The 26,600-nt window shown below is 36.1% G+C and overlaps 2 protein-coding genes across 2 annotated transcripts in view; one reads left to right on the forward strand and one right to left on the reverse strand.

Moving 5' to 3' along the window:
- The window catches only part of syn2b (synapsin IIb), a 67,496-nt gene that overhangs the window by 15,014 nt on the left and 25,882 nt on the right, over window positions 1–26,600 (reverse strand). Inside the window, exons 2-5 of the mRNA XM_027140767.2 lie at window positions 20,003–20,060; window positions 16,048–16,139; window positions 13,888–14,044; window positions 13,262–13,351 (exon numbers count right to left, since the gene is read on the reverse strand). Of these exons, the coding sequence (XP_026996568.1) occupies window positions 13,262–13,351; window positions 13,888–14,044; window positions 16,048–16,139; window positions 20,003–20,060 (397 nt within the window). The remainder of the gene's footprint in view (window positions 1–13,261; window positions 13,352–13,887; window positions 14,045–16,047; window positions 16,140–20,002; window positions 20,061–26,600) is intronic.
- LOC113639087 (metalloproteinase inhibitor 4) lies at window positions 1,012–13,185 on the forward strand. Its single transcript, XM_027140768.2, has 5 exons — window positions 1,012–1,246; window positions 10,558–10,652; window positions 10,974–11,088; window positions 11,685–11,809; window positions 12,034–13,185. Exons 1-5 carry the CDS (start codon window positions 1,120–1,122, stop codon window positions 12,277–12,279), a joined length of 708 nt encoding a protein of 235 aa, XP_026996569.2. The 5' UTR covers window positions 1,012–1,119; the 3' UTR covers window positions 12,280–13,185.

Raw genomic sequence — 26,600 nt, forward strand, 5'->3', positions numbered from 1 at the left:
TGAACAAAGTGTAATATAATAATGTAGCAATACATAGCCTTATTTAGAAAATAGAACAACTGGCGGTCCACATCAGACTAGGCCCCTATTTTCCATTGCGCCATAGGTCCTGTTCTGTAGCTGGTGTGCCCTTTGTAGGAGTTTTGGACTAGGGGTCAGCACTGGCACTTTGTCTGGTCTGTTTCTACACAAGCTGCTATGCACTGCACTTCTTGGCACCTTTCTATCATAGCCAGAATTCACTTTTTGTGCCTCAGAGGCTTTTCAGTGGCATCAGACCACACAGGCTAACCTCCACTCCTCACACAAGCTTCGGATGCCCATGAGCTTGTTACCAGTTCATCTGTTGTCCTTCCTTGAACCACTTTTAATAGGTACTAAACACTGCCTACCAAGAACACACCACAAGACCTGACCCAGTCATCCAGCCACTCAATACGGCCTTTGACAAGTCACTCAGATCCTTACACTTGTTAATTTTTCCTGCTTCCAACACATGAACTTTGAGAACTGACTGTTCACTTGTTGCCTAATATATCCTGCGAGATATTTAATTTAATTCACTTCATCTGTCAGTAATTTTAATGCTGTGGCTTATCAGTGTATTAGCTAATAATGATTATATTATTGAATATAGTACATATAGCTATTAATGCTAATGGGAACTAATGGGAGGAATTCCCTGCTTTGTATTAATACAGAACTGCACTAAGGCATCACTATGTGGACAGAAACTAAACTAGACTGTTAAAATGATCCCTGTCATTATCCTAATCTCTGACTGTACTGTAATAGATTACAGTGCAAAATAGACTAGTAAGGAAGGAATTAAAATGCAACAAAATTGTTGGTGGCTTGGGATTTTAAATCTATTTTCTTCCTTCTTATCCATGCAAACTTCTTAGTCCACTTAGAAGTCTGTAGGAGGGGCACAGACAAGTGCAACATGAGAGAGAGAGAGAGAGAGAGAGAGAGAGAGAGAGAGAGAGAGAGAGAGAGAGAGAGAGAGAGAGAGAGAGAGAGAGTGCTGTGGAGTGTTACATAAGTGCCACAGCCAAGGATAGGAAGTGAGTGTATTTTTTCTTTTAAACTTTTAGCTTTCTTTAACAGTCTGAAGTAATGGCCCAAGTAAAAGTGCAGCTGTTCTTGCTGATCGTCCTGGCAATAGGCATAACAGCTCCAGTGGCTGAGGGTTGTAGCTGTATTTACGCACATTTACAAGATCTATTCTGCAATTCTCCATTAGGTATGTACCACACACACACACACACACACACACACACACACACACACACACACACACACACACACACACACACACACACACACACACACACAGTGGCTTTAGTCTATGATAGATTGTAAAACATATACAAAAACTTTAGGTGAATATCCTTATCGCACATTTCTCTCTAATTTTCTCAAGAAATCCTGAGTTGAATTATCGTTGGCATCTCATTTAATGAATCCAGAACTGTATTACCTCAGTTTTCATGTGTCAATGAGCTTTTCAAAAGTAGAGACACATATTGCTTTTCAATGAGCTGTCTTGCAATGTGTGATTTAATACCTTTAGAACAGCTCTTAATTAATGCAAGCGACAGGCTGTCCTCAAGATTTAACAGCAACAGCTTTTAGTCTTTGCCATTTAACACAAAATAAAAAGTATTTGGCCTGATCTTCTCAAGCAACATTTAATGGTAGAATATAGTACTGTATATTGTTATTGTGCAATTAATAATGAAAATACTTATTTACTTATATACCAAAAAAGGTACCATAAATGCTCTTTTTCCAAATTATACCAAATTTGTCAATAATGCTTCAGACTACCTTTTTGGGAGTCTTTTTCTAGTTGAGAAGAAGTTGAGACGTGTTTTAAAAGCATGACAAACTTCTCTTGTCTGAACTCTTTTTTTATATTGTCAAATAATACAGTTCAGTTTCACTCTCTGCCTTTGCTTATTTAAGAAGCCACTCTGAGGGTTATAACATACCAAGAGAACGATTTGGAGCAAAATAAGTTTTTATTTTTTGTTCTCAATAAAAAAAAAAGGAAAATAGAAATCCAATGTCTGATGATCAATTAATAATCAATTAATCTACCAGATCATTCAACATTTACTAAAAATTCAGTAAAGGCACTTTATCCTCAAATATTTTCACAGTTTAGGTTTGTAATCTGTTTATGTATTAATTGTTATATTACTTGCAATGTCTATCAGTGTTTGAGATGAAGCGTAGCAATGCAGCCGAGACATTTGTTTCCTGATATTACACCTGTGATGAGAGGATTTGGATAAATTATGTGTGCAGTGAGTGAAGCAAGTCACAAATCATTTACAAAGAATTACAGAATCATTGATGAGTAATACGATTGAATAATTGTTCTTGATCTGCTGGGAAATGTTATGGATAATATGTGGAAATGCACATTGAGATAGTAGAGGCCAGCAAACATTGTTCACACATGAGTATCTGTAAACATAAGTATCTGTTCTACTTAAAGTGTTTATATAAATGAAGCCTTTGGAAGGCTCTCTTTAAATCCTGTTTTCATTTACATCAGTCATAGTCATAATTTCTCAATATACTGTACTGAGAAACCATGAAATAGGCAGATACAGTACAGGCCTATGCTAATACCTGTCTGTTGGTGCTATTTATTTTCTGAAGTGACTTTTATACAGTATGTAGTAAATTCATCTACTGTATTTGCACAGACACCACAATGTATTTTGCACTTTCGGGTAGAAATGCTCCAAATTGAATATTCATGATAATATACAAACAGAATTTTTTGTATAACCTGTTAGTAAATCACACAAGTTTGCACATACTTTATAAAACATGTAAAACTTTAAAGGTAGATCAATAACTACATGTGTTTATAAGAAATGTCAGCACATAATGTACATTAATAGTAAATAATTGATATACAGACAAATCAAACATTTAATACTATATTTTGACATATGTTGACAGTTACTGATCAGCTTCAGTCAGAATCAGAATCAGGTTTATTGGCCAAGTGTGTTGACACACACAAGGAATTTGGTTCCAGCTGTTTGTGACTTCAATCAGATTAAACCACTAACAATCATCTCAAAATAACTAGCTTATGTTACGGGGGGCCTCCTGTTCCACCCAGATGAGAGGGTACAGAGTCCAGCCCATTATCCACTCGAGTAGAGGTTTAGAGGTTTATAAATCGGTGCAAATATAAATCAAGGGAAAGTGCAGGGGGGAAGCTTGTGACTGTAAAAAATATATATACAGTATATATACAGGTTACCATGGCCTTAGCCTAATACAGGTTACTCCGATACAGGTTACCACCCTGAAACTCAATCAAAAACCTTCTTTTTAAACTCCTAGTGGTAATGTTATATAATATATAATATATATACTGTATACCCATATGAGTTAGGAAAAGAGTTTCCAATTGACTCTCAGCACAATAATATGTATCAGTGCGCTATGCTATGATATGTATTACCACTTTAAGTCAGGCACAGACTTCATCGCGAGTTGTGCTAATTGCAGCTATGTGACCGAGAGCCCAAAAAGAGGTTGTGCTGGTGGCCACGGGTTTGCATGAAAGGCACCAACAATGTTACAGTACCCCCGCCCCTAGGAGTGTCCCCTGAAGTTCCCAGGCTCGTTGCTCGGTCTCTCCGAAAAGCTCTAACCGGCTTCGGGTCCAGGGTGTGTCTCACAGGGACCCGCAAGCGTTCCTCCAGACCATAGCCCTCCCAATCAACCAAGTACTGGACACCCCTCCTGCGATGTCGGATATTCAGAATCAGGCTGACAGTAAAGGCTGAAGCTCCATCGGCGAGACAGGGTGGTACTAGAGGGCTACAGAGGACCAGCTTCAGCTTGGAGACATGGAATATAGAGTTGATCTTCATGGACTGGGGAAGCTGCAGGCGGTAATCCACAAGATTAATCCGTCGCAGGATCTTGAATGGCCCAATGGGGGGTGGGGGGATGTAGTCAAACTAGCATTCGAAATTTGACCTGTCCAGGGTGCCAAAAAGAGTGCCAAAGAGTGTTATTAGCATATTCAACCCACATCAGATGTCTGACCCAGGTTGCCGGGTTTTGGGGCAGCCAGACAGCGGAAGGAGGAAACCAAGTCCTGGTTTACCCTCACTTTTTGACCGTTTGACTCATGGTGGAAGCCTGATGACAGGCTGGCGGTGGCACCTATCAGCCTCTCCTTCAAGGCCTCAAAGGCCTCATGGGCCTCAACGGTCCATACGATCCTTCCCTAAAGCTTCTTGGTCAGGGAACAAAGTGGGCTGGCCAAGGTACTAAAATTGCACGCAAAGCGCCAGAAAAAGTTAGTGAAACCCAGCGTTGGACCACCCAGACTGAGGAGGACTCCCATTCCTTGACCGCCCTGATCCTTAGGGGATCCATGCTTAGGCCGTCCTGAGAGACCACAAAGCCCTGGAAAGAGATGTTATTCACATAGGTCTGCGATTTCTTGAGTTTTATGTATAGGCCGTTCTCAAAGAAAGACCTGGCAGAACTGTATGACATGTTCCTTAAACAAACTGCTGAAGATGAGAATGTCATCCATGTACACAAAAGCATAGCGATTCAGGGTCTCTCTAAAGACCTCATTGATGAGGCGCTGGAAGACTGTCAGGGCATTCATTAAGCCAAAGGGCATCACCAAATGTTCATAATGCCCTGAAGGCGTGATGCTGGCAGTCTTTCACTCATCCCCTGCCCTGATGCAGTTCAGGTTGTATGAACTGGGAATGTTGAGTTTAGAGGGAGATGCTCCTCTGAGGCAGCTCTGGGCACAATGAGAGCCCCAAACTGCGACTGACTACATGGCCCGGTCTATTCGTGGATTATGTTGCCACAACCAGGGGAAGCCCAAGATAAGACATAACTCGGAAGGCCAAGTGGCATATAGCGACAGACGCTCTGTATGAGGGCTCATGTGCAAGGTGAGCCTATTTGCCGTCATGGTTATGGGACCAGCAGGCAAAGAGTGGCTGTCCAGGGCGTGAACCGGTAGGGGTAGCGGAAGTGCCTTTAAACAAAGCTTCAAGCTGCGGACCAAACCATCAATAAAATTTTCGGCCGCCCCTGAGTCGACAAAGGCTCTGAGGTTTATTGTTCTACTGTTGTGAAAAATCTTAGTAAAATAATTTAAGTATTATTTCTTACAATACTATAACCAAAGTAAAGTATTAAGCCTGGCAAATTATAGAGGTTATAGGCCCCAGATGTTGTAATAGTTTTAAGGTAATATATGACTAACATATAAATGGCCACACCTGAGTCAAAGTGTAAACAAGAAAAGAAGTGTATTGTAATCATAAACTTTGTACAAGCTGAGCTCTCTGATCAACAATGTGTGGAGTGAAAGTCAAAAGTTCAGCTGAAACAGGCCTCACGTAGGGAGTAAGGCGAGAAAGCTGAATCAGGCAACCAGCTGGACGGACCTGCTGATTCTGGGATTGAGGGTCTAAGGGAAATGGGGAACCTGACCTTTAGTAGAAAAAGAGAAACTAAGGCTTAAAATTTGCATGTGCAAGCCCAGTCTGGAAAGTGATGCAATGTTCAGTTCATAGGTTTAGTAAGCTTAAGGAGTCAACATAGAACTCCACTTTCATATACAAAGCAACATTATAACAGCAAGGGCTTAGCAAAAACAGCAATACAACATAACCAATATAATCAAGAACTTTTATCATAATTCAAACTCATAAAGATAACATATAATCAATCAATTATGTAATCAGTAGGAATCATATACAGTATAGAATAGCAAGAAATGAAACGAGAAAACTTACTCATTGTAGCTGTAAAAGAGGTTTAACCTTCCTATTTTCCCTGGGTCTTTTTGATCTGGCTGGAAGGTTTTGATGTGTCATAACAGGTTTTCTTCCACATATTTGCCTGAAATTTACCAGGATTGTTCCAAATTTTGCAAGAAAAAATAATTTTGTCTATTTTTGTTGAACAATGTATTCGTAAAATAAATACATTGCATTTTGTATCCGCTTGGGTCATTTTGACCCGGCCACATTTAGTGGGGCAATAGGTCACACTTTTGCCCTTTTCATATGAACATACGTACACAAAGATGCAGTAATGCCCCCCCCCCACACACACACACATGCACACACACAAATTGGGCATTGCATTTAAAAAAAAAGCCACACATTTGTAAATATTTCACACATTTGATATGCCTTTGCCTAGCAGAGGGCAAAATATGATCTTCCGAAATGATACTACACACACACACACACACACACACACACACACACACACACACACACACACACACACACACACACAGTCAAACACTGTTCAAAGCATTGGGCCTCCAGACAAAACAAAAGCTACACATTTGTAAACATTTCACACACACACACACACACACACACACACACACACACACACACACACACACACACACACACACACACAAACACACAAACACACATATTGGGCATTGCATTTCATTAGGCCTCCAGAAAAAAAAAGCTACACATTTGTAAATATTTCTCACTTTTGATATACCTTTACCTAGCAGAGGGCAAAATATGATCTACCGAAATGATGCTCTACACACACACACACACACACACACACACACACACACACACACACACACACACACACACACACACACACACACACACACACACAAAGCATTGGGCATTGCAATTCATTGGGCTTCCAAAAAAACAAAAACAATCATTTGTAAATATTTCACACTTGTTATATGCATTTGTCCAGTTGGGGACATTATCTTCTCTTCTCTTCTTCTTCTACCAACAATCTTTACACACACACACACACACACACACACACACACACACACACACACACACACACACACACACACACACGTTGTGTTTTCATATTCAAATCATAGTTGCATCAGCCAGCTTTGGCCTGGAGATACAGTATGCTAAGTAATGTTTGACATTTATCAGTCAGTGGTCATCCAAAATAATATTTAATAATTTCTGCTTATTTTACTCAAAACATGGCAAAATTTCATAAGGTTTATCGTTCATAAATTAAGTATAATAAAAAAACATAAGGAGGTAAACAAAGTTTTATTCACATGAAATTATGGAATGTTTTTGAGTGTGTGTGTGTGTGTGTGTGTGTGTGTGTGTGTGTGTGTGTGTGTGTAGCCTGTTGTTGGTTGATCAGATGACATCAGGTGGGAAAAATAGATACTACAATTGCAAAACATATATTCCACACAAAATGGTAATAATTGTAGAATTTTTGATTTATAAGCATTTAAGTCAATTTGGCCTGGAAAAAAAACAGGTTTTATTATTTGCTGACATTAAAAATGGTCAAAATGGTCATCTCCTGCCCTTGAAATATACCAGCCTGTAATTGTGCATTAACTTTTGTGCCTCTATAGTGAAAATGATTCAAAATTTCTGTTTTTTTTTTACTAAAAAATTAGCCATTTTTATATATAAATAAGGTTTATTATACCAAATATAATTTTTTTTTTTTTGCAAAATATATGTTAATATGTTGGAAACAAGTTAGACTAAAAAGGTGAAAAAAAGGCTATCATATATACTTCATTTTTTTATAAGCAGTCATAACAGACAAGGTCAAGTTGACTCAGCTCTACTAATTTGTATAGGAGGACAATAGGAGGGTTAATCCACAAGACATCTGTGTTATGGAAGATTGAGTGGCAAATAACTCAAGAATAAGGAGTGACAAGAAAATCTTGGGGGCACATTTTTTAAAAACAAAGCATGTTTTTTTTTTTAATAACAATGCTGTAGTAGGTCGGAAACAACAGGAAATTAAAAGGGCAGACTTTGTTTTTCTGGGAAATAAGGGGAAGTCTTATTGTGTATTCTGCAAAGTAAGGGGAATTTAGAAAGGTCATGTAAATTACGAAATAAGGAGGAATTACCCGAATGTATAGAAGGCACCTAGAGGTGCCAGGGTATATATTGAGTGGATTTCCTTGGGAGAGGGCTGGCTTGCTTGCTTTTTTGTGTTCGAACATTTTGTTTTGCAGGAGGATGCTCGCTTGGGTTTTTTCATTTGATTGCTTTTGACTTAGAAATTTTTTCTTGAGTTCAATGGAATTGTTGGCTGGTTGGCTGCAATAAAGAAGTTTGCTCATTCTCATACAGGTCTGGAAAGTCTTCTCATTGTTTTATTTGTATCAATTATAGTGTTATCAGGAAAGTTTAGTTTAAATATTCAATATTCGGCTAAAAGTCTAAAAGTGTGTTTCACCCTGCGATATGTCTACTTGGAGGCGAGCTCTGAGTTCCGACACTACCTCCCCCTAGGTGAAGGTAGTAAATGTGTGACTTTGTGTCACATCTTGGACCAGCCCAGGCCCCTCTACCCGCCCCTGCGGTTTGACGACTTGTTGGAGTTGTTGCGGATATACTGTTACGTTAGGACTCTGGATTCGCTCAGAGGAGGGTGTGGCTCAAAACAGAGGTGGCTCTTAGAATCTAAAAAAAGTGCTAATGAAGAGTTTATGCAAATCCCCATTTATTGTCTACCCCGTTCCTACTGTTCAATAATTTCACACACTTGTTATACTGTCCTCATTTGTCAGCCACAGAACTATCCCTTGTATTTGCCTCACTCAGAACCACCCATCACAAAATGTTCTTCAGCTGCTGTAGAAACATCCAACATCTCTCACATCCCCTGAGGCTGTACCACCCACATCAGTTTTTGCTAATTTAACCTTGGCGGAAATCTGATCATCTGTGGCTCATTCTGCCCTATGAATTGCCTGGAACCTTCCAGTGAAACTTTTATTCTAGTTTCTATAATTCCAAGCCTTCCAAGTTTATTTATATCAGTGTGCAATTGTATAATTGTTTTCCGTTTGTCCTTGTACAAGCATTTCAAATTGTTTTCACGTTTGCCTTCAAAAAAGCTAGGCTATGACTTTGAAACACTTTTTATGAAGTAGGTTTCTAGGACGTAGTATCAGTTGATGCAGCAGAACCATGTACACACCAAACCTACTGGACACACAGATTTATTATATTCACCTCATATGTAAAAAAGCTGCAGCAGATTCAAAAACTGACCACCTTTCCCATGAGCAGTCTTCAACAGCAGACATTATAACCCAGACTCTAATTCCTAATATGTATAATGTTGAACCTGAAATCCTGAACTTCATTCAAGTTTTTTTAAACCACAGGAGTAACTCTGTAAATTGTTAGAAAAAAGTGCTAGATTGATTGAGCCAAAAATTGTAACCTGATTTCATAGTGATTCTTTGATTTTGCTAATTAATATCAGTGGTTTATACTCAATCCCAATTACTGCATTAGAGCTCTTGCAGACTCTACCTGCAAGCTTCACTGGTCTACACTCATTTACAAGCCTAATGATCTAATTTATCATCAAAGCTTCAATGCCTCAATGTCAGCCAGTTGGTCCGTCTTGTTCATATTGTATTGTTTAGGTTTTAGGAACACCAAGACGGATCACTTGCTATGCATGCAGCAATCCTCTTCTTAAAATCAGCACCAACCCCGATTGCCAACCTGCTGTGTCATCCAAAGATGCTACAATTCCAACTCCTATTGAAGCCTGCTACCAAACTTTCATGTGGTTTAACATTGCGGAAGCACTCTTCTGTAACATTAACCTCACTTTGGCTTGTCAAACACATAATGACTCTGGCTCATGGACTGGGTTCTCATTTTACTGTATGCTTGGTGACAAAAAGCTAGAATCTTTGTCAACAGAAGGTCTTATCAATGGAATGGTTTGTTTCCATTTCAAGAGGAATAGTTTGGTTGTTGTGAAGAATCTGGGACTTCTTGTTTGTTCATATCAACCTGTTGAAATATCAACTTGTGCAGAGGATCTGTCTGTGATACAATCCTCTTGTCAAGTAATATACATTTTTTGCTATATTAACTAGGTGCAAATGGATTCTACCTGAAACAAATTTTTCTCGACCTGCATTTAATTTTGTCTTATTTCATCCTTGTAGATCTAGATCCCAATGCCATAGATATGGATGAGCCTACAAGCTGAAATAACAATGTGAAATCTGTCTTAAACACTTGGTTTTCTATATCTGGCAAAATGTTGAGTAGAGGACAGAGAACATTCTGGACCTTGTAACTGATGACCACTGATAGCCATAATGAAAAAGATTTAAAGGGTACTGTCATTTCTTATTAGCTGTTCTGCTTTGTCTCAATCCCATCACACTTGGTAAGGCATCCGCCTTGGTCCTGCTTTTCTAACATCATTAGAATTGTGATAGCTGGTTTTCATCTTTGCAGGAAAGATGAGAGAATTGTCCACTACATCTAGGCAAGGTCTTTTTATTTACAATTCCAAGTCTGTCTAATCCACAGTTAATCCAAAATTTATTATTAATTCAATTCAAAGGCCATCTATATAGTTTGATGTGTTATATTAATGACTGGCAAAAAAAGAAGTAAATTCACTCTGCAGCAATTTAAACACATTTACATTCCTGTACTTTCTACACTGAGTACTTAAGATGAATTTTCTGTTTTTTAGTATTTCGTGCTAAGATAATTGAGCAGAAGATTGCACCTCCAAGCTACCGCTTTCATGGGGAAGAGATGATTGAGTACAAAATTAAATTAATCAAGGTGAGTTGTCTTTGCCTAATGTGAATTCACGAGTAAGGAAAATTAAATTTTTCAAACAGAAGACAAAATGTGACTTTCTGCTGGAACCATTTTTAAAAAGTTCTAAACATAGTATGTTAAAATCAGTCTACATGTGTGAGTTGTGATTGAAGAAATGAAATTTCAGTTTCAGTTAAATAAAAATCTCATTGCCTACAACTAATGATAATTTGACCAATTGTCCACTAAAGCTGAAAAACTACAGTAACTGAAATAATTGTAATTTTCCCTTACGCTGTACCATTTCCCTATTTCCTCCCTTTTTCTTTTTTTGCTTTGCAGATGTTCAAAGGCTTTAACCAAGTTGATAGTATTCAGTACATCTATACCTCAGTGGAGGAATCTTTGTGTGGTGTTTACCTGGATGCCAAAAACAAGGTCCAATATTTGCTTTCAGGTAATGTTTCAGTCATGTGTCAGGACATGGTACATGTACAAGGTTAACATGGTTTTCTTGAAATCAGGTAGAATAATCTAAAGTACTAGGCAATCAAAATTCAGGCATAGCTCAGGATATCAGAGGTTAGACAATGACAAAAACAAAAGTAAATTCAGAACCAGGATCGCAAACACTCAAAAAGACTGGGTCTGTACCAAACACAAACTAACCAAGGAATATAAAGCTGCACAGGGAGTGAGTGTGTAATGGAAAAAATGTGTAATGCAACCAGGAGTCTGGGGAGTTTGTTATGGGAAGCGGAGTCCCTAGTGGCCATGACAGTACCCATGATGCATTCTGGGAAATGAAGTTTGATGTGTACCACAACCTGACATTATAGGAATTCACTCAAATTAGAAATGCATGTTGCATTTACATGTCCTAAAATAAAATATGCTGTATGAAGGGCATCAATTTTGTGGAAATGTTTTAGTTAAAGATGGACAATCTTTCAACATTAATTTGATCACATAGTATTTATGTTCATAGTATTCATAATGCAATGTCTTGGAATAAAAACAGGCTTTTATTGTTTCTTTTTTTTTATTTCACAGGAAATCTGTGGCATGATGGAAAAGTGCTAGTCGAACTATGTGGCATTACTAGGCGTTGGAAATCTATGTTGTTGGCTCAGAAAAAGAAACTCAAGTACAGATACCAAAAAGGATGCGAGTGCAAAGTATGTGTTATTTATTTCTTGTGGGTTTCATTCTGGCAATTCCAAAAGTAATTATGAGCCTTATGTGAATATATTTTATTTTATGATATATTTATTATACTACTGATGTATGGTATGATTTCCTGTTTCTGGTATCTACAGAAGGTCAAATTATGTATCACATATTTTATTGGTGCTCTTTATTTCAAATATTGAAATTCAACCTATGCACTTTGTACTTCCAGATTTCCACCTGTTACAAATCCAACTGCCATTCCAAGTCTGAAAATGAATGTGCATGGTATCCGTACAGCAAGCAAACTCTCCATGGTGTATGCCTCAGACGGACCAACGGCACATGCAACTGGCACATAGACAGCGCTCGCTCCCATACACGGCACAATGTTGGACAAAACCTTGTAGAGGTCAAAAAATCTCGTGCCAACAGAAACAATACAATGAGGGTTGACTCACAGGAATTGAATTTGTAAGATAAGTTACAAGCACTAATCTCCTGCACTCATCCTGATCATAAGCATTCATAACTCGTAATACTTGGCTAAGGGAGATTCTTCTAAATTTGCCCAAATGTGACTCTTCATTTAAGCAGAATATGATAATTCATCCAGCTGAAATTTAATAAATTACCCTTTAAAGCTCCAAGACAACATAACTATAAACCTCAGGAGCAGATAACTCGAGAACTTACTCACAAGCCATTACAAACAAAACATTTTCCTTACCTGTTTAAAGGTGACAGCAGGAAAAATAGAATGCTTAATATTTACAGATATATGCCAGAAATTATAAAAAATATAATAATACAATTATATACATATACAATTATATACATATACAATTATATATATATATATATATATATATATATATATATATATATATATATATATATATATATATATATATATATATAAAATAAAAATAAGCTAAAAATGTAAGCTAGTTATTAAGCTAACGACTATGCTGTGGCAAAAGGGCTTGAAGCCAGACATAAAATAAACATACATAAAATAATCAAGAATGCAGCAATTTTTACTTCTATCTATAAAATTTAAGTTGCTTTGATTTGAATCAATTTGCAATCTATTTTCATTAATACTATCTACTTACATGGGGGGTAAAAATTGGCATTAGTAAAATCATTAGTCGTGAATTCTACACAAAAACTACTTGTTGTATACAAACACTCATTAATGTGTTGTAATATGTTTTTTTACATTTATATAAAGGCTTTAAATAAAAACAGCTTATAAATACTGTGTTACTACAGCATTGATATATCTACATGTATTTTTATTTCTCTTAGAAATATATTCTATTTTACTGTGCCAAGAATGTTCAATACTCTTTAAATCTCATTAAAAATTGAGACTGAATTGTGTCAGATATTTTAAAGCATTTATGTATCGGTAGGATTAATATTATGAGCTAGTATAAATACTGTACACTTACCATGTCCTTGTAGTTTGGATAGAATGTTTGCTCAATAAGAGGAAATTTTTCAGGTCCAAGCTTCTTATAAGTGCTTATCAACTGAGCAAACTGAGGGAGTAAAAAACAATAATGGAATATTTTCGATCATGAATATATTGGAATAAATGTGCATTTTTATTTTTTGTGTATACAACAGCAAAGCATTAATGCAAAAAGTAGTGAAGGCAAGAACATCAATTCAATATCCATTAATAATGAGCTGTGTATGAAATTCCCAGCGGTACCAACTGGTACCAAAAATCATGCCACGGAAATCATATTTTTTTCCCCATTCTGGTCTTTGATGAACCAGTAATCTACATGATTTATTGCATTGCAAGAATAAATAAGCTTAATATTTATCACTAAATGTTCACATCTTTGGCTTTGGATTCACAGTAATAGTACATTTTTAATTTTTTTTTTTTTTTTACATAAAAATCCTCATGATTGTTGTACTGGCACTAATTGATAAACACTGACATTTCATGTGAGGCCTGAAAATTACACTAATTAATTCAAAGTGTGCATAAAAAGCAGTATGAAAAGTTTCAGAAACATTTCACATCTAAAATGAAACTCATCCATGCAGAAAATGGACTAACCGCCCATGGCTTGTCACAAAGGTTGTAAATAGACTCGAGTGAATTCACACTGGGAATCCCAGCATACTGCAGGCCGATGATCAGATTACGAAAGTCCTCATTCTGGGCCATGCTGAAAGCATGCTGTCGGACCAGTACAAAGTCAGGCTTGAATGATCTGCAGGATAAACAATGGCTTCATTAGTACTAATGTAGAATTCAAAGTTTTCATAACAGCTTTTATGAGTTCAAGTTTTTCTAGTATCATGTATATTTACTAGACACAGTTGATCTATTGTCTCACAGATCTTCATGTGTAAGTTTCAAATCACCTGAATCCATTCATCTATGCATCCATCCATCCATCCATCCATCCATCCATCCATCCATCCATCCATCCATCCATCCAGTATGCCATTTATTCTACACATAGTCAGGGCACAAGGTGGAGACACCCTGGACAGCCTGTCAAAACTTCACAGGGCATAACCGAGCACACACTCACACACCAATTCACACACTACGGTCAATATAAAGATGCCAAACTGACAACATTGCATGTCTTTTATCTCAGGGAGGAAATTGGAGTACCCAAAAACCCTGGATCAGAAGAAAAACATGCAAACTCTGCGCTTTAACAAACACTAAAATCTAAAATTGAATTCTTATTCTCACCTTTTTAAAAATATATCTTTTTAATTAACAGAAACTGGAATATTTCTTTTGGGAAAGCACACCATGTCTAAACCAAAATAAATCTCATTTGGCATGTTGGCCTTGGAGAGAGGTTGTAATGAGGACTCCCATATCTAATCCTGACATTTTAAATGTGCTTCACTCTCTTCATTTTCTTTTCTGAAACTCTGAAACCTATGCAGTTTTATGTTAGTTTGGACAGTTCATGCTATAATATAATAGTAATATATGGTGGCCTATTAGTGACATTAGAAAAGCAACTGAGGTAGAAAGAGATACCAAGTTTTACAGAGTAGAAATAAAACAAAGGCAACACAGTGAGCTAGGTCTCCTCAGGTCAGTGAGCAAGTGTTAGCTCCTCTTTTGTGCATGTGGTTGTGGAATAATAAACACTGAGCCTATTTGAAAGCTTCTGTGCACACAGAATTTCAATGAAGCCCCATAAAAATCACAAGCAAAAAGAAGACTAGTAGAATGTGTCATGGCTGAGTGTTTATGCAGTACTAGTTTCTTAGCAAACAGCAGTACTGAAATGTGTTCAATATTATGTAATAGAGTGTATGTCAATAGTTATGTATGTGACATATACTATATGTGTTATCATATTAAAGAAAAACTCCACCACAAAATCTGTGAAATATGTTTATATTAAAATATTTGTCATGGTGAGGAATTGTTTTCATACAGCACAATGTGAAAGGGTGATATTGCTAGCACAATTACTGATAAAGGGGTTTAATAGGAGAAAATATTATCAAACATAAGGATTTGCTGTTAGATTCTAAAAACAAAAGGTTAAGAGCTTCTTTTCTGACTCCATTTTCTAGCATTGTCATATTAATCCATATTGGGCCCAAAGATCCAGAATGTAATGCAGCTATGTGGCATATAGTCATGCTGAGAGTTCAAACGGCAGGTTTCCCTTTAAGAGAGAGTTCACCACTAGATACAGTTGTATTTCCTTTCATATCTAAATGCATGATGGCTAAAACCACAGAGATAAAGACAATCATGCACTAGCACAGATAAATTCATGGGAGAACACACCTAGTCACACCCATAGACATACTTGAACTCACACAAAGGTTCTCACATGCCTGAACATGTCCAGGTTGTAGTACTATCCTGCTTTGCAAAGCAGTCTGTGAAAGTGACCTGTATTATTATCATACCTTTCCTGAAACTTTATTGAATAAGACTTTTGGTTTGTGGTCATGTGTGTTGTGTAAGCTGTGATTTCAGTTTCCTGTTCTTTGTCTATCAGGCTTGCTGTAGAACTCAAATAGGTTTTATAGTTTGTGCTACAGGAAATTACCTGAGCCGTGAAGCCCTACTGAAATTCTACTCTTTTCATGATCTCAGTCTCACAGAAGACAGGTTCAGATTGTTTACCATTGTTGAATGTAAAAAGTCATACAACATTAGATATCACATACTATTTTGATAATATTTGCTTAATTAGATATGTGTTCTAGATCAACCTACCGAACAACTTTGGTCCCATTCCTGATGACTTGCATGTCCACGCTGCATGTTCCATTCGTATGTGCAACGAGGTTGATCTCAGAGAATTCAGCCTTAAATATGATAGAAAGTTCAAGTTATTTGTAGAGCATTTTTAGCAATTAAACTGGCACCGGTATAACACGCAATACAAGAGTGAGAAGAAGACTGTGGTGACATGAAGAAAAACTGAATTTAAAGGGAAATGAAAAAGTGAGATTAGAAATAATTACACTTTTACTGCTGTATACAATAAAACAGTTTGCAGATCATCGGCACAGTGTGCAGTCATAGTTACGATTACAGTAGCAGCAGTTCTTATGTACACTATAGGTAAGCCTACAGTATACAGAAGAGATTATCTACTACTTGGGTGTTACAGTAACTGTTTTTAGGAAGTGCAAATATTTAGGATAGCCATGTCGATCCAGCCACAGCAACACGAAATGAGGTCACAATTGAACACATTCCAAGAATCAGGATCAATCAGGCTTGGACAGAGGGCAAAGTGACACCACAATAAAAATTTCATTCTTTCATGAATGAATACATCCAAAACATATTTACGTGTTGTTTAATTTACTTCTTGGGAGTAAATTATGGAATGAATATATGGAAGTATAAGTATATAAAAAATATGGAAGTGCTATCTTATAGATGACAGTGTAAAAGAGTAACAGAGTCTGGTAGTCTCCGATACGTGGCAGAGGGGGGAGTTGCTACGTATATGATGTTGACCTATACATGCTACTCCTGGGATCCCATTTATCCTGACCCCTTCTGCTCTCTGCACCTGACCTTGTCTGGTTAAAGTTCTCATCATTTGGAAACCATTTGCTGTGCTTATAATGGTCTAAATGGACTGCTTAGAAATACATGAGATTAGTGTGTATGGTACCACTTAGAAATCATGAAGATGGCTTTGGACTGCAATTGCTACAAAAGATTTAGGACTGCAATTCCCACATATTACGACAAACAAGCAAACAAACAAAAAAAACAAATACAGGTAGTCAATACATTTTATCTTTCGATCATCACACAATCAGTGATAATTCACTGCTTCTGTTTAAGAAGAAATGAGAAGCAATGGAATATGTTTCCTGTATGCATACACAGACAGAAACATATATACATTATTAAGAAAATATAAAGCAAAAAGGACAAACATGCTTCCCCAGATAGTATTATAAATCTGAAGGAAGCTGTCTTTCAAATAAAAAGACATAGCAGCTATTTGGATTACATTTATATGTGTAAGTTAGCTTGGTCTAAGTAATTAGGATGAAGGCACACAAGTCAAGATGCCACAGCTGCAGACTATACTGGGGCTACCAGTATAGAAGCCAAATGTGAAATGCTTCCTCCTCTACTGTGCAAGCCAAATCACACAAATAATAAAATGTATTAAAAATGTCCTTGTGTTTTACACACATTAAAAATACTAGACAACCTCTATTACTTTCCATTACTTTTCAACCCCAAGCCATTAAAGTCATTAGTCATTGCCCCAACATGTAATTTCACCAACCACAGTTATATCAGTTTTTTCTTTCAAAGTTACGAAACATTGTGACTGTAGATTAGTCATTTTAATAATAGCTTTCGACAGAAGTGTATAAATCTTTCGTAAATTGTGTTGTGTTTCACCCTGAATGTGTTTTTCCATGTAATCAGTGCAGTGTGTCTTGTTAATCCCTATTTTCCGGGCTACATTGAGGATTTTTGTATAATTATTTCTTGTCTGTAGTTTGAGATAATTATGCTGTGTGCACACAGTGAGGCTGTGTCGGGTTTTGAACATTCAATCAATGTGAATAAAAGGGGGAAGGTCTGAGCAGCATATCATTCACTTGGAGCCTAACAATGATCAGCCAGCTGAGGGGCATTTTAGACAGTTTACATTTTTTCCTAGAAATAGTGTCTTTACAGATTAATTATCAACTAATTGTTAAGTGGTCTTGTGATTTACTTCGGTTTGGTGCAGGAGATATACCTATAAATCACACAGCTCCCCAAATGTATGTTAAGTATGTTATTTTTGAATGATTTACTCCAGACTATAACTATTGTGTTTCAATAGCGTATAGTGTTACATAACAGCCTAAAGTTCTGTTCAAACAGCTATACAGGAGCAGCTATAGGAAATAAAACCGCAATAACTGTAATAATAACTGTAATAAAATAAAATGCAAAATAATAAGATGCACTGGATCAAGTGCTATATTATAAGCTGATGGATAAAGAAGTTTCAGCTATATTGTTAAAATCAAACTCAAAGTGATTTAATGTGGTGAATCACAGTTAGGTCCAGTTGTGTAGTAATATATTGGTAATAAACTCTACTCCTACCAGATTATTGCAGTGCTTGCCATCTTCTCAGTTATATATTATCATTTAATGATATTTTTATATGATATATATTTTTATGAGTCTTTTTTAATATTTTTAACCTGTTACATTGCTATAGGCACTATTGTGAAACTCTTGCAATCTCAGAGGTTTTGAACTACATGCAGGTTATTGGAATAATCTATATGAGGCCCTCAGAAAATCAACGTTAGCAGGTAACAAATTTCCAGGCATAAATATTGATGTACTTTACAACAGCAGTACCATGAATAATCCTGAACCGTTACCTGCTAATTAATTCTTATTTAAATATGAACTAATGACTAATCACAAACAATTAAAGGGTTAACCTTAACTACGACATGAGTTTAAAGAATTCATGCATGAATAACGTCCACCTAGATTTTTCTTAGTTTAATATGGTAATTTACATGTAAAGTTGAATTGACTGTGAATAGTTTCATATTGTGTATATAATTTGTGTATCCACCTATGTTCAAAAAAATCATTGCAAAGTGCTATATAATAATTTACATAATTTACAATGATCCTCCCTATCAAACATACAGTTAAAAGACTCAATAATAATAAACAACAATAATTTCTTCTCAAACCTTTTGGCAACATTCTCCAACCATTTGTCTTCAAAAAGCAATACTAGTACATGCCCTGGGTGCCTTGGGATGAGGCAGCGTTCCTTTGCGCACAAGAGTAAACTATTTTATATATATATATATATATATATATATATATATATATATATATATATATATATATATATATATATATATAATATAAACGACGCACCTTTATTTCATATTATTTCCCAGAGCGTATATTTGATTTAATTTCCTCATCTGTCTTAATTAACACATAACTAACAAACATGTACTAACATCTATTAAGACTGACATTGTAGTTTAGCTCTTGATTAGTTTGTTATTAAAACCTACCTACTTAATTTGTTATTAGTTCACATTTAAGTACGCATTAATTCAGGTTTTAGTGCAGAACTATTCATGTACTGATATTGTAGTTTTACCAATGTAGCTTTGGGCCATTCAGATCAAATAACAAGCTCACAGACACAATTTGACATTGATTTGGCTAACACTACTCTTTCAGTCACATAAATATTCACTACCACACTGATGTGAATGCTTCTATTTTTAAAGCAACAAGGTTCCTAAATTAGGACACCAGCTAGAGTCAGTATGCTAATGCACAGTCAGACATGCTTAAACTCATGAGTCACCCTCTTTACAAGACTGCATGCTTTCAAGGTGATATTCGATGCATCAGCTAGGCAGGCCAAATTACACATCACTGATGGGTCTACAGCATAATGAAATTTGCCACATGCTGCACAGTTCCTGGAAATGTCTGTGACATTTGTTAACCTGATTCAATGCAGGTCAACTTAAGTTTCACAGAATGGTGTACAGTTAAAAAAGGAGAAAAATGTTCCTCACAATGACAGTTAATGTGAAATGATGTGAAATATGACATATGAGACAGTGACATAACAGCAAATGAGCAATATCTTATCTTCACTCTCACCAGTAATCATAGTAAAGTATCTTACTTGTTCCACTCGGATATCATATTCTCCCTGGACCTTTTTCCCACGGAACAGTTTTGCCCTGAGAGAAAGAAAGAGATAAAAAAAATATATAATAATTAAATCCGAGGCATACCACAAGACCAAGAATCAAGTTTAAGATTATATGATATAGTACTTTCCAGCATGAACATCTTGGGATATCATGGAAATATATTCATATTTTCCTGACATATAACGCATAGAAATATAATCAAAGAAACTCAGAAAACAGACAATTTAACTTGGCTTTCTGGCTTTTTCTTTGCTCATATTAAATACTGGCATTTGCTTCCCTTTAAATTCAAGTGATTACTGTAGTACTTTGATTTGCCCTTCTGTTAATTTAAGTAGTGCAATGAATTGCACCTTAAAGCATATGTGTCTTTCAGGCAGTTTTGACATTGTATGGATATTCTCCTTAATTTTTGTCTTCAAAGTGATTGTGAGGCAAATGTATGTGTGCATGTTAGATGACCCTGGTTCACTGCATAAAGCAGGATGATAAAATATCAATTGAAAAAAAAGATAGGCAAAAATAGAAATAAAAGCTTAAGGTAATAGAAAATGACTAAATTTTAAATCCACATCATAATGTAGAATTTGATTTAATTGATTTCATTGCAACCCTGGATTAGATTTATATCATGTTGCTTTAGAAATGACAAATAATCAGTGGACTATATTGATACCAGGCTGTTTTGAGGCAAAAATATCATAGATAAATGAGACATAATCATTTGTACATTTGCTCAGAATAGTACAATGTCTTGCATAAGTATTTGCCCTTGTTCAACTTTTCCACTTTTTGTAGTGTTCTAGGTTGTAACACAAAAAAACTGAAACTTGACACTTTCTCCAGAGTTTTGTAAGGGAACATACCTAAACTACAGTAAAAACGTAATGAAGACCAAGGAGCTATCAAACCAAGAAGCTCTTTTCGCATGATGAGACACATGCTGTTTAATTTCTGATTGGGTTTCTGTTGGTAAGCATCTAGCCATAACGTTCTACATACACCGGTGTGAAAAAGTGTTTACCCCTAACTGATTTTTTATTTTGGTCACACTTGTTTCAGATCATCAAACAAATTTAAATATTAGTCAAATATAACACAAGTAAACACAACATACAGTTTTTAAATTAAGGTTTTTATTATTAAGGTAAAACGAATTCCAAATCTACATGGGGTCCCAAAGCTTTAGAAATAGCATTATAACCTTTTATTCCACCTTAATAATAAAAACCTTCATTTAAAAACTGCATGTTGTGTTTACTTGTGTTATCTTTGACTAAAATTTACATTTGTTTGATGATCTGAAACATTAAAGTGTGACAAACCTGCAAAAAAAAAAATTGGGAAGGGGCAAACAGTTTTTCACACCATTGTATGTGACTCCACAATGCAAGATTAACTACACAAAGTGGTGCTAAACCTACTTCGGAGCTGGGTTCCATACAGTATGTACAGTGCACCATGCAGTGCTATCCTTGCATTTTAATTACCAGTGTGAATCACTCCTCTACCCAGGGTTAAATGTGGTGATTAGAACAATGATAACCTGGGGTTAAGCACAGTGTGAAGAGCCCAGTATTTATGAATCTCATAGAACACCATTAATTCTGTTGTTAAAAATGGAAAGTTTATACCTAGATGAAGCCATACACTAAAAACTGATGTCTGAGAAAGAGGGCAACCAAGAGACCCATGGGTAATTATGAAGGAGCTGGAGAGATTGACAATTCTGATGGTCAACTCAGACAAAAACAATGTCATCTTCAATACAATGGGGTATTTTGTATACATTGATTTCATAATCCCAGTTATGTTTCCAGTTCCATGTTGCAACAATACAAAATGTGGAAAAGTTCAAAAAGGTTGTGTGTGGTTGTGCGTAATACTTATGCAAGGCATTGTAGGTAACCAAGGTATGAATGTCAGCTGCAGATCCTCAGTGTGTTGTACTTTTGTCAATTCTGTCTTATGTCAGCTTATGAAAGCAACAGTATAGCTAAGTAGGATACAACCTGTGACTAATCTTAATTCACTCCAGCTTCCAGTGATATTTCTTCTGGTGATATATACTATATTGCCAAAACCTGAAGTTGTTCAATGATGTTGAAAGTGCTGAAAGTTTTTCACTGCACAGAGCCAAGACATAAAATGTTTTGACAATCAAATCAATTAGGTTGAGTATGTTCTTGGCTACACAAATGCATCTGTGACCCAGTAAAATGATAAAAGTACAAAATATAGTTAATCAATTTATCAATTAATCAATTGGAAATAAATCAATTTAACCTTTCTAGTATCTTTTTTACCCTCTAGAGTGGGATTTGGTGCATAGATTACACCCAGTCTGCAAAGCCAAATGGCAATGGAAACTATAGTATTCTAGTCCTTCACAGAGCATCAAACACACACACACACACACACACACACACACACACACACACACACACACACACACACACACACACACACACACACACACACACTCTCACACACTCTCTCACACCACATACACACACCTAGGCCAGTCCACTAGAATATTTTAGGTGGCTGTAGGAAACTGAACCTAGAGGAAACTCTTGGAGATACACGAAGAACCTGCAAAACCCTTCACAGCTCATACTGCAGACAATGAAGCTGTGAGGGGGGGGGGGGGGTGTTATCTGTGGTTCCAGCTTGCTGCCTTGATCAAATGAAATTGTCAGGTAAATAACTGCTAATATACACAAGCAAAATGAAATTGTTCTGTTTGGGCTTTGTTTCATCTGTTTGTACCATTAACAAAATCACTCAATTCTGTTGCCACATGTTTTAAATCACTGACTTATTCTAATAATTTTTTTTATTTGTTTTATATTCTTTGCAGGTTTATCCAGGTCTATTAAGCACATACCGAATGACTTATGCGCATTTGATAGACAGACCAAATACAGACGTTCAGATGAACATGATTTGACTTACTATGATTAATGTCAGGAAATCAAGATATTTTGAATTGAAAAGATGTGGTTGAGGGAAACACTTGTTTAAGTTTTTGCTAAACTAAGATGATTGCTAACTTAAAGATTCTAACAAAAAGCAGACTTAATCGCGGTCTTTTAGCTTTTAATATAGAGTTACCCGTTTGCTTCTTCACTGAATTATATTGTATTATATCTTATTGCATCAAGAAACCAATTGCATTCACTTGTTTTTTCATAGGTTGGATGCTTCATCATGTACTGAGATGCAAATTATACATAAATTGAGAAATACACACTCTTAATGTAAATCTGTTGCTACTTTTTGTATTTGTATTACACATATACATAATAAATTACTTAAAACAAATTAAAACGGTCATACAAGGATAGTGGGGCATGATATAACCCACACATCTGGCTAATTAGGACACAGGCAGGTGTTCCGGAGGATAGTGTAGGTTGTCTATGTGGAATTCATACACACACACACACACACACACACACACACACACACACACACACACACACACACACACACACACACACACACACACACACACACACACACACACAAATAATCTGTCTGTGTACTTTTCATAATGTACTTGCACACAGACTTCACAGTTGGAGACAAAAAACACCACCCACATGCAGACACCTATCCCACACCACACTAAGCTAATATATTCTGACTTCCCATTAGACTCAATCACTCTCACTTATTGTTCACTAACTTTCTACAACATGCACACAATGGCACACTCTTCTTAACCACACCTGATAAAGTACAATAACCTGCTGTGTTGTTGGACAGCACTAATCAAACTGTGTACTGTGGGAGTAATCAGAGCTGTTCAAAGCTATCCAATCTCAGCCTACTATAACTCATGTTTATCGTAGTGAATTAGGTTAGCCTTTGCTATCAAGTCTGAGGTAATTAAGTTAGCATTCGCAAACAAATTTGTGGTAATTTACATTAACATTTTTTATGGAGTCTGAGGTTATTTAGGTTAGCATTCTGAGGTCATTTATATCAGGACTGTGGTTATTTTGGTTAGCATTTGCTATCAAGTCTGAGGAAATTTGGGATAGCATCTGTGTGAAATAGGAGATCATTTAGGATATAATTTGGTAATCCTAAGGTAATTTACTTGCTATCACGTCTAAGGTCATTTAGATTAGCATTCACTATCAATTCTGCGGTAATTTATGTCAACATTTGCTATCAAGTATGAGGTCATTTAGGTTAGCGTTTACTATTGATTCTGAGGAAATTTCCATTAACATTTGCAACCTCGTTACCTGCTCTGAGATCATTTTAACATTCATTAAAAATGTATATTTAATTTAGAAACTTTTAGAATTTTTTTTATACATTTGATGTCTAGTATCAATTAATCAACAAATTTGGATTTATGTTTATCAAGTTTCATGTCATTTAAATTAGCATTCGCTATTCCCTAAGATAATTTACATAAACTTTCACTATCAAGTAATTTAGGTTAGGCTTTGCTAGCCCAAGTAATCTTGGCAAACATTTCTCACCTATTCTAATATATACTATTAGCATATACCAACAAGTCTAAGGTAATTTGGTGTGGCATTTGTCACCAACCTTTTCTATTCTGTCTGATTTTAAGTAAACAAAAAGCTAAAACAACAACAACAACAAACAACAACAACAACACAAAACAAAAAAACGGCTTTGCTAATATCTTTTATGGCAGAAGGGGAATGACTTCTTTCTCGAACACAAAAAGACTTTTGTGTTAATGGTACCTTGTACCATTACCTCCTGGAAATTCATAGGAGAATGGAAAAAACACTTGGATAAACCAACTTGCTGGGAAGAGACATGAGTTAAGTACAACATACCAAGCAAAAAGTTAATATTGTGTTCATGTGGTCTGGTGTGTCTGAGAAGAGAAGAACAAAGAGATCAGTGGCTGCATAATCTCAGTATATTTTGCAACTACTGTATCGTTATGAGCTTTTTTACAACAAGGAATGATAGTGTATCTCACCGCTCCTGGTGCTTGTGTTTATATCACAAGGTTTTTGTTGCTGCTCTATAAACATTTGATCATTTTCCAGATGACAGTGTCAGGCTATCTCTTCAGTTTATGGCTTTTGCCGATTGATTAATAAACAACTTTAAAGCAACAAAAGGCAGATGAAAAAAGCAGATTAAACCATAACTGTATAACAATAGAATAATGTTAAAATGTAAATAAAAACAAAACAAATAAAGTTCACAAGGCAAGACAATATACAGTAGGAGAATAATATTCATTCATTCATTCTTTTTCTACCGCTTATCCGAACTACTCGGGTCACGGGGAGCCTGTGCCTATCTCAGGCGTCATCGGGCATCAAGGCAGGATACACCCTGGACAGAGTGCCAACCCATTGCAGGACACACACACTCGCATTCACTCACGCAATCACACACTACGGACAATTTTTCCAGAGATGCCAATCAACCTACCATGCATGTCTTTGGACCGGGGAGGAAACCGGAGTACTCGGAGGAAACCCCCGAGGCACAGGGAGAACATGCAAACTCCACACACACAAACAAGGCGGAGGCAGGAATTGAACCCCCAACCCTGGAGGTATGAGGCAAACGTGCTAACCACTAAGCCACCATGCCCCCAGAGAATAATATGATTAAGAAAAAAAAATGCATTACTGATTAAAATCTGAAATTAAATTAAACAAAATTAAAAATCATATGCAAATAAGGTTTCAATTAATATAATATGCATAGACTTGCCTACTTAATACAAAAAAATCTATTACTCAAAAATCTAACATATATGCAACAAAAATCAACATTTTGGGAAATTCCACTGTAATATCCTTATAATTAGGGATAGGACTGAACATGTAAGAACTCATAAATTCAGAGTATCTTGAAACAGAGCTTTTTGGTTTAAAATATATAAAGAACGCTTTAGAGAAAAAGATAGAAAGAAACTTTGATAGATACAGTCTGATGTCAGGAGGATTTGTAAGGTTTATGAAAGTAATTGGATGTGTATATCATAATAGCACATCAATTCACATATATCTTAGGAAACAAGTCTTCAGGGATAAATGACATTCCGTGATTGTGTTGGATGCATGCAGCATATGCTTTTCTTCTCCTTAGCTTGCTCTTGGCAAAAACTTTCTTTTGGAATGTTTAGTCAGTTCTTTGGCATTCTTGGTATTGAGAAACAGGCTTTAACTTGCTAAAAACAAAAAACATTACAGCACTGAACGACTATATTAATGGGTTTAAAACACTATAGAGACCATATGTTTTGTTGATTTAGAAGGCACAGGAATGTACAGCATACGTAAAGCTTCTCATGGCACCATAAGTGAATAAATAACTCTTTTTACTCAGAGAACTAAATATGGATGAACAGCAGTAGTGCTAGTTATGTCAAGAGGAAATAAATCTGTTTTAATTTTGTAATCAAGCAGTCATTAAGCAACAACTTGGAAAACAGCTTTTGACAATCATTAACATAAAAGCAAATAAAAAATTGAATGAAAAGGGAAAATGAAAAATGAAAAGGGGCTCTGGAGTGATGAGATCAAAAAACATTTGCAGTGG

Source organism: Tachysurus fulvidraco, chromosome 2 (genome assembly GCF_022655615.1).
Source record: "Tachysurus fulvidraco isolate hzauxx_2018 chromosome 2, HZAU_PFXX_2.0, whole genome shotgun sequence".
Lineage (NCBI taxonomy): Eukaryota > Metazoa > Chordata > Actinopteri > Siluriformes > Bagridae > Tachysurus > Tachysurus fulvidraco.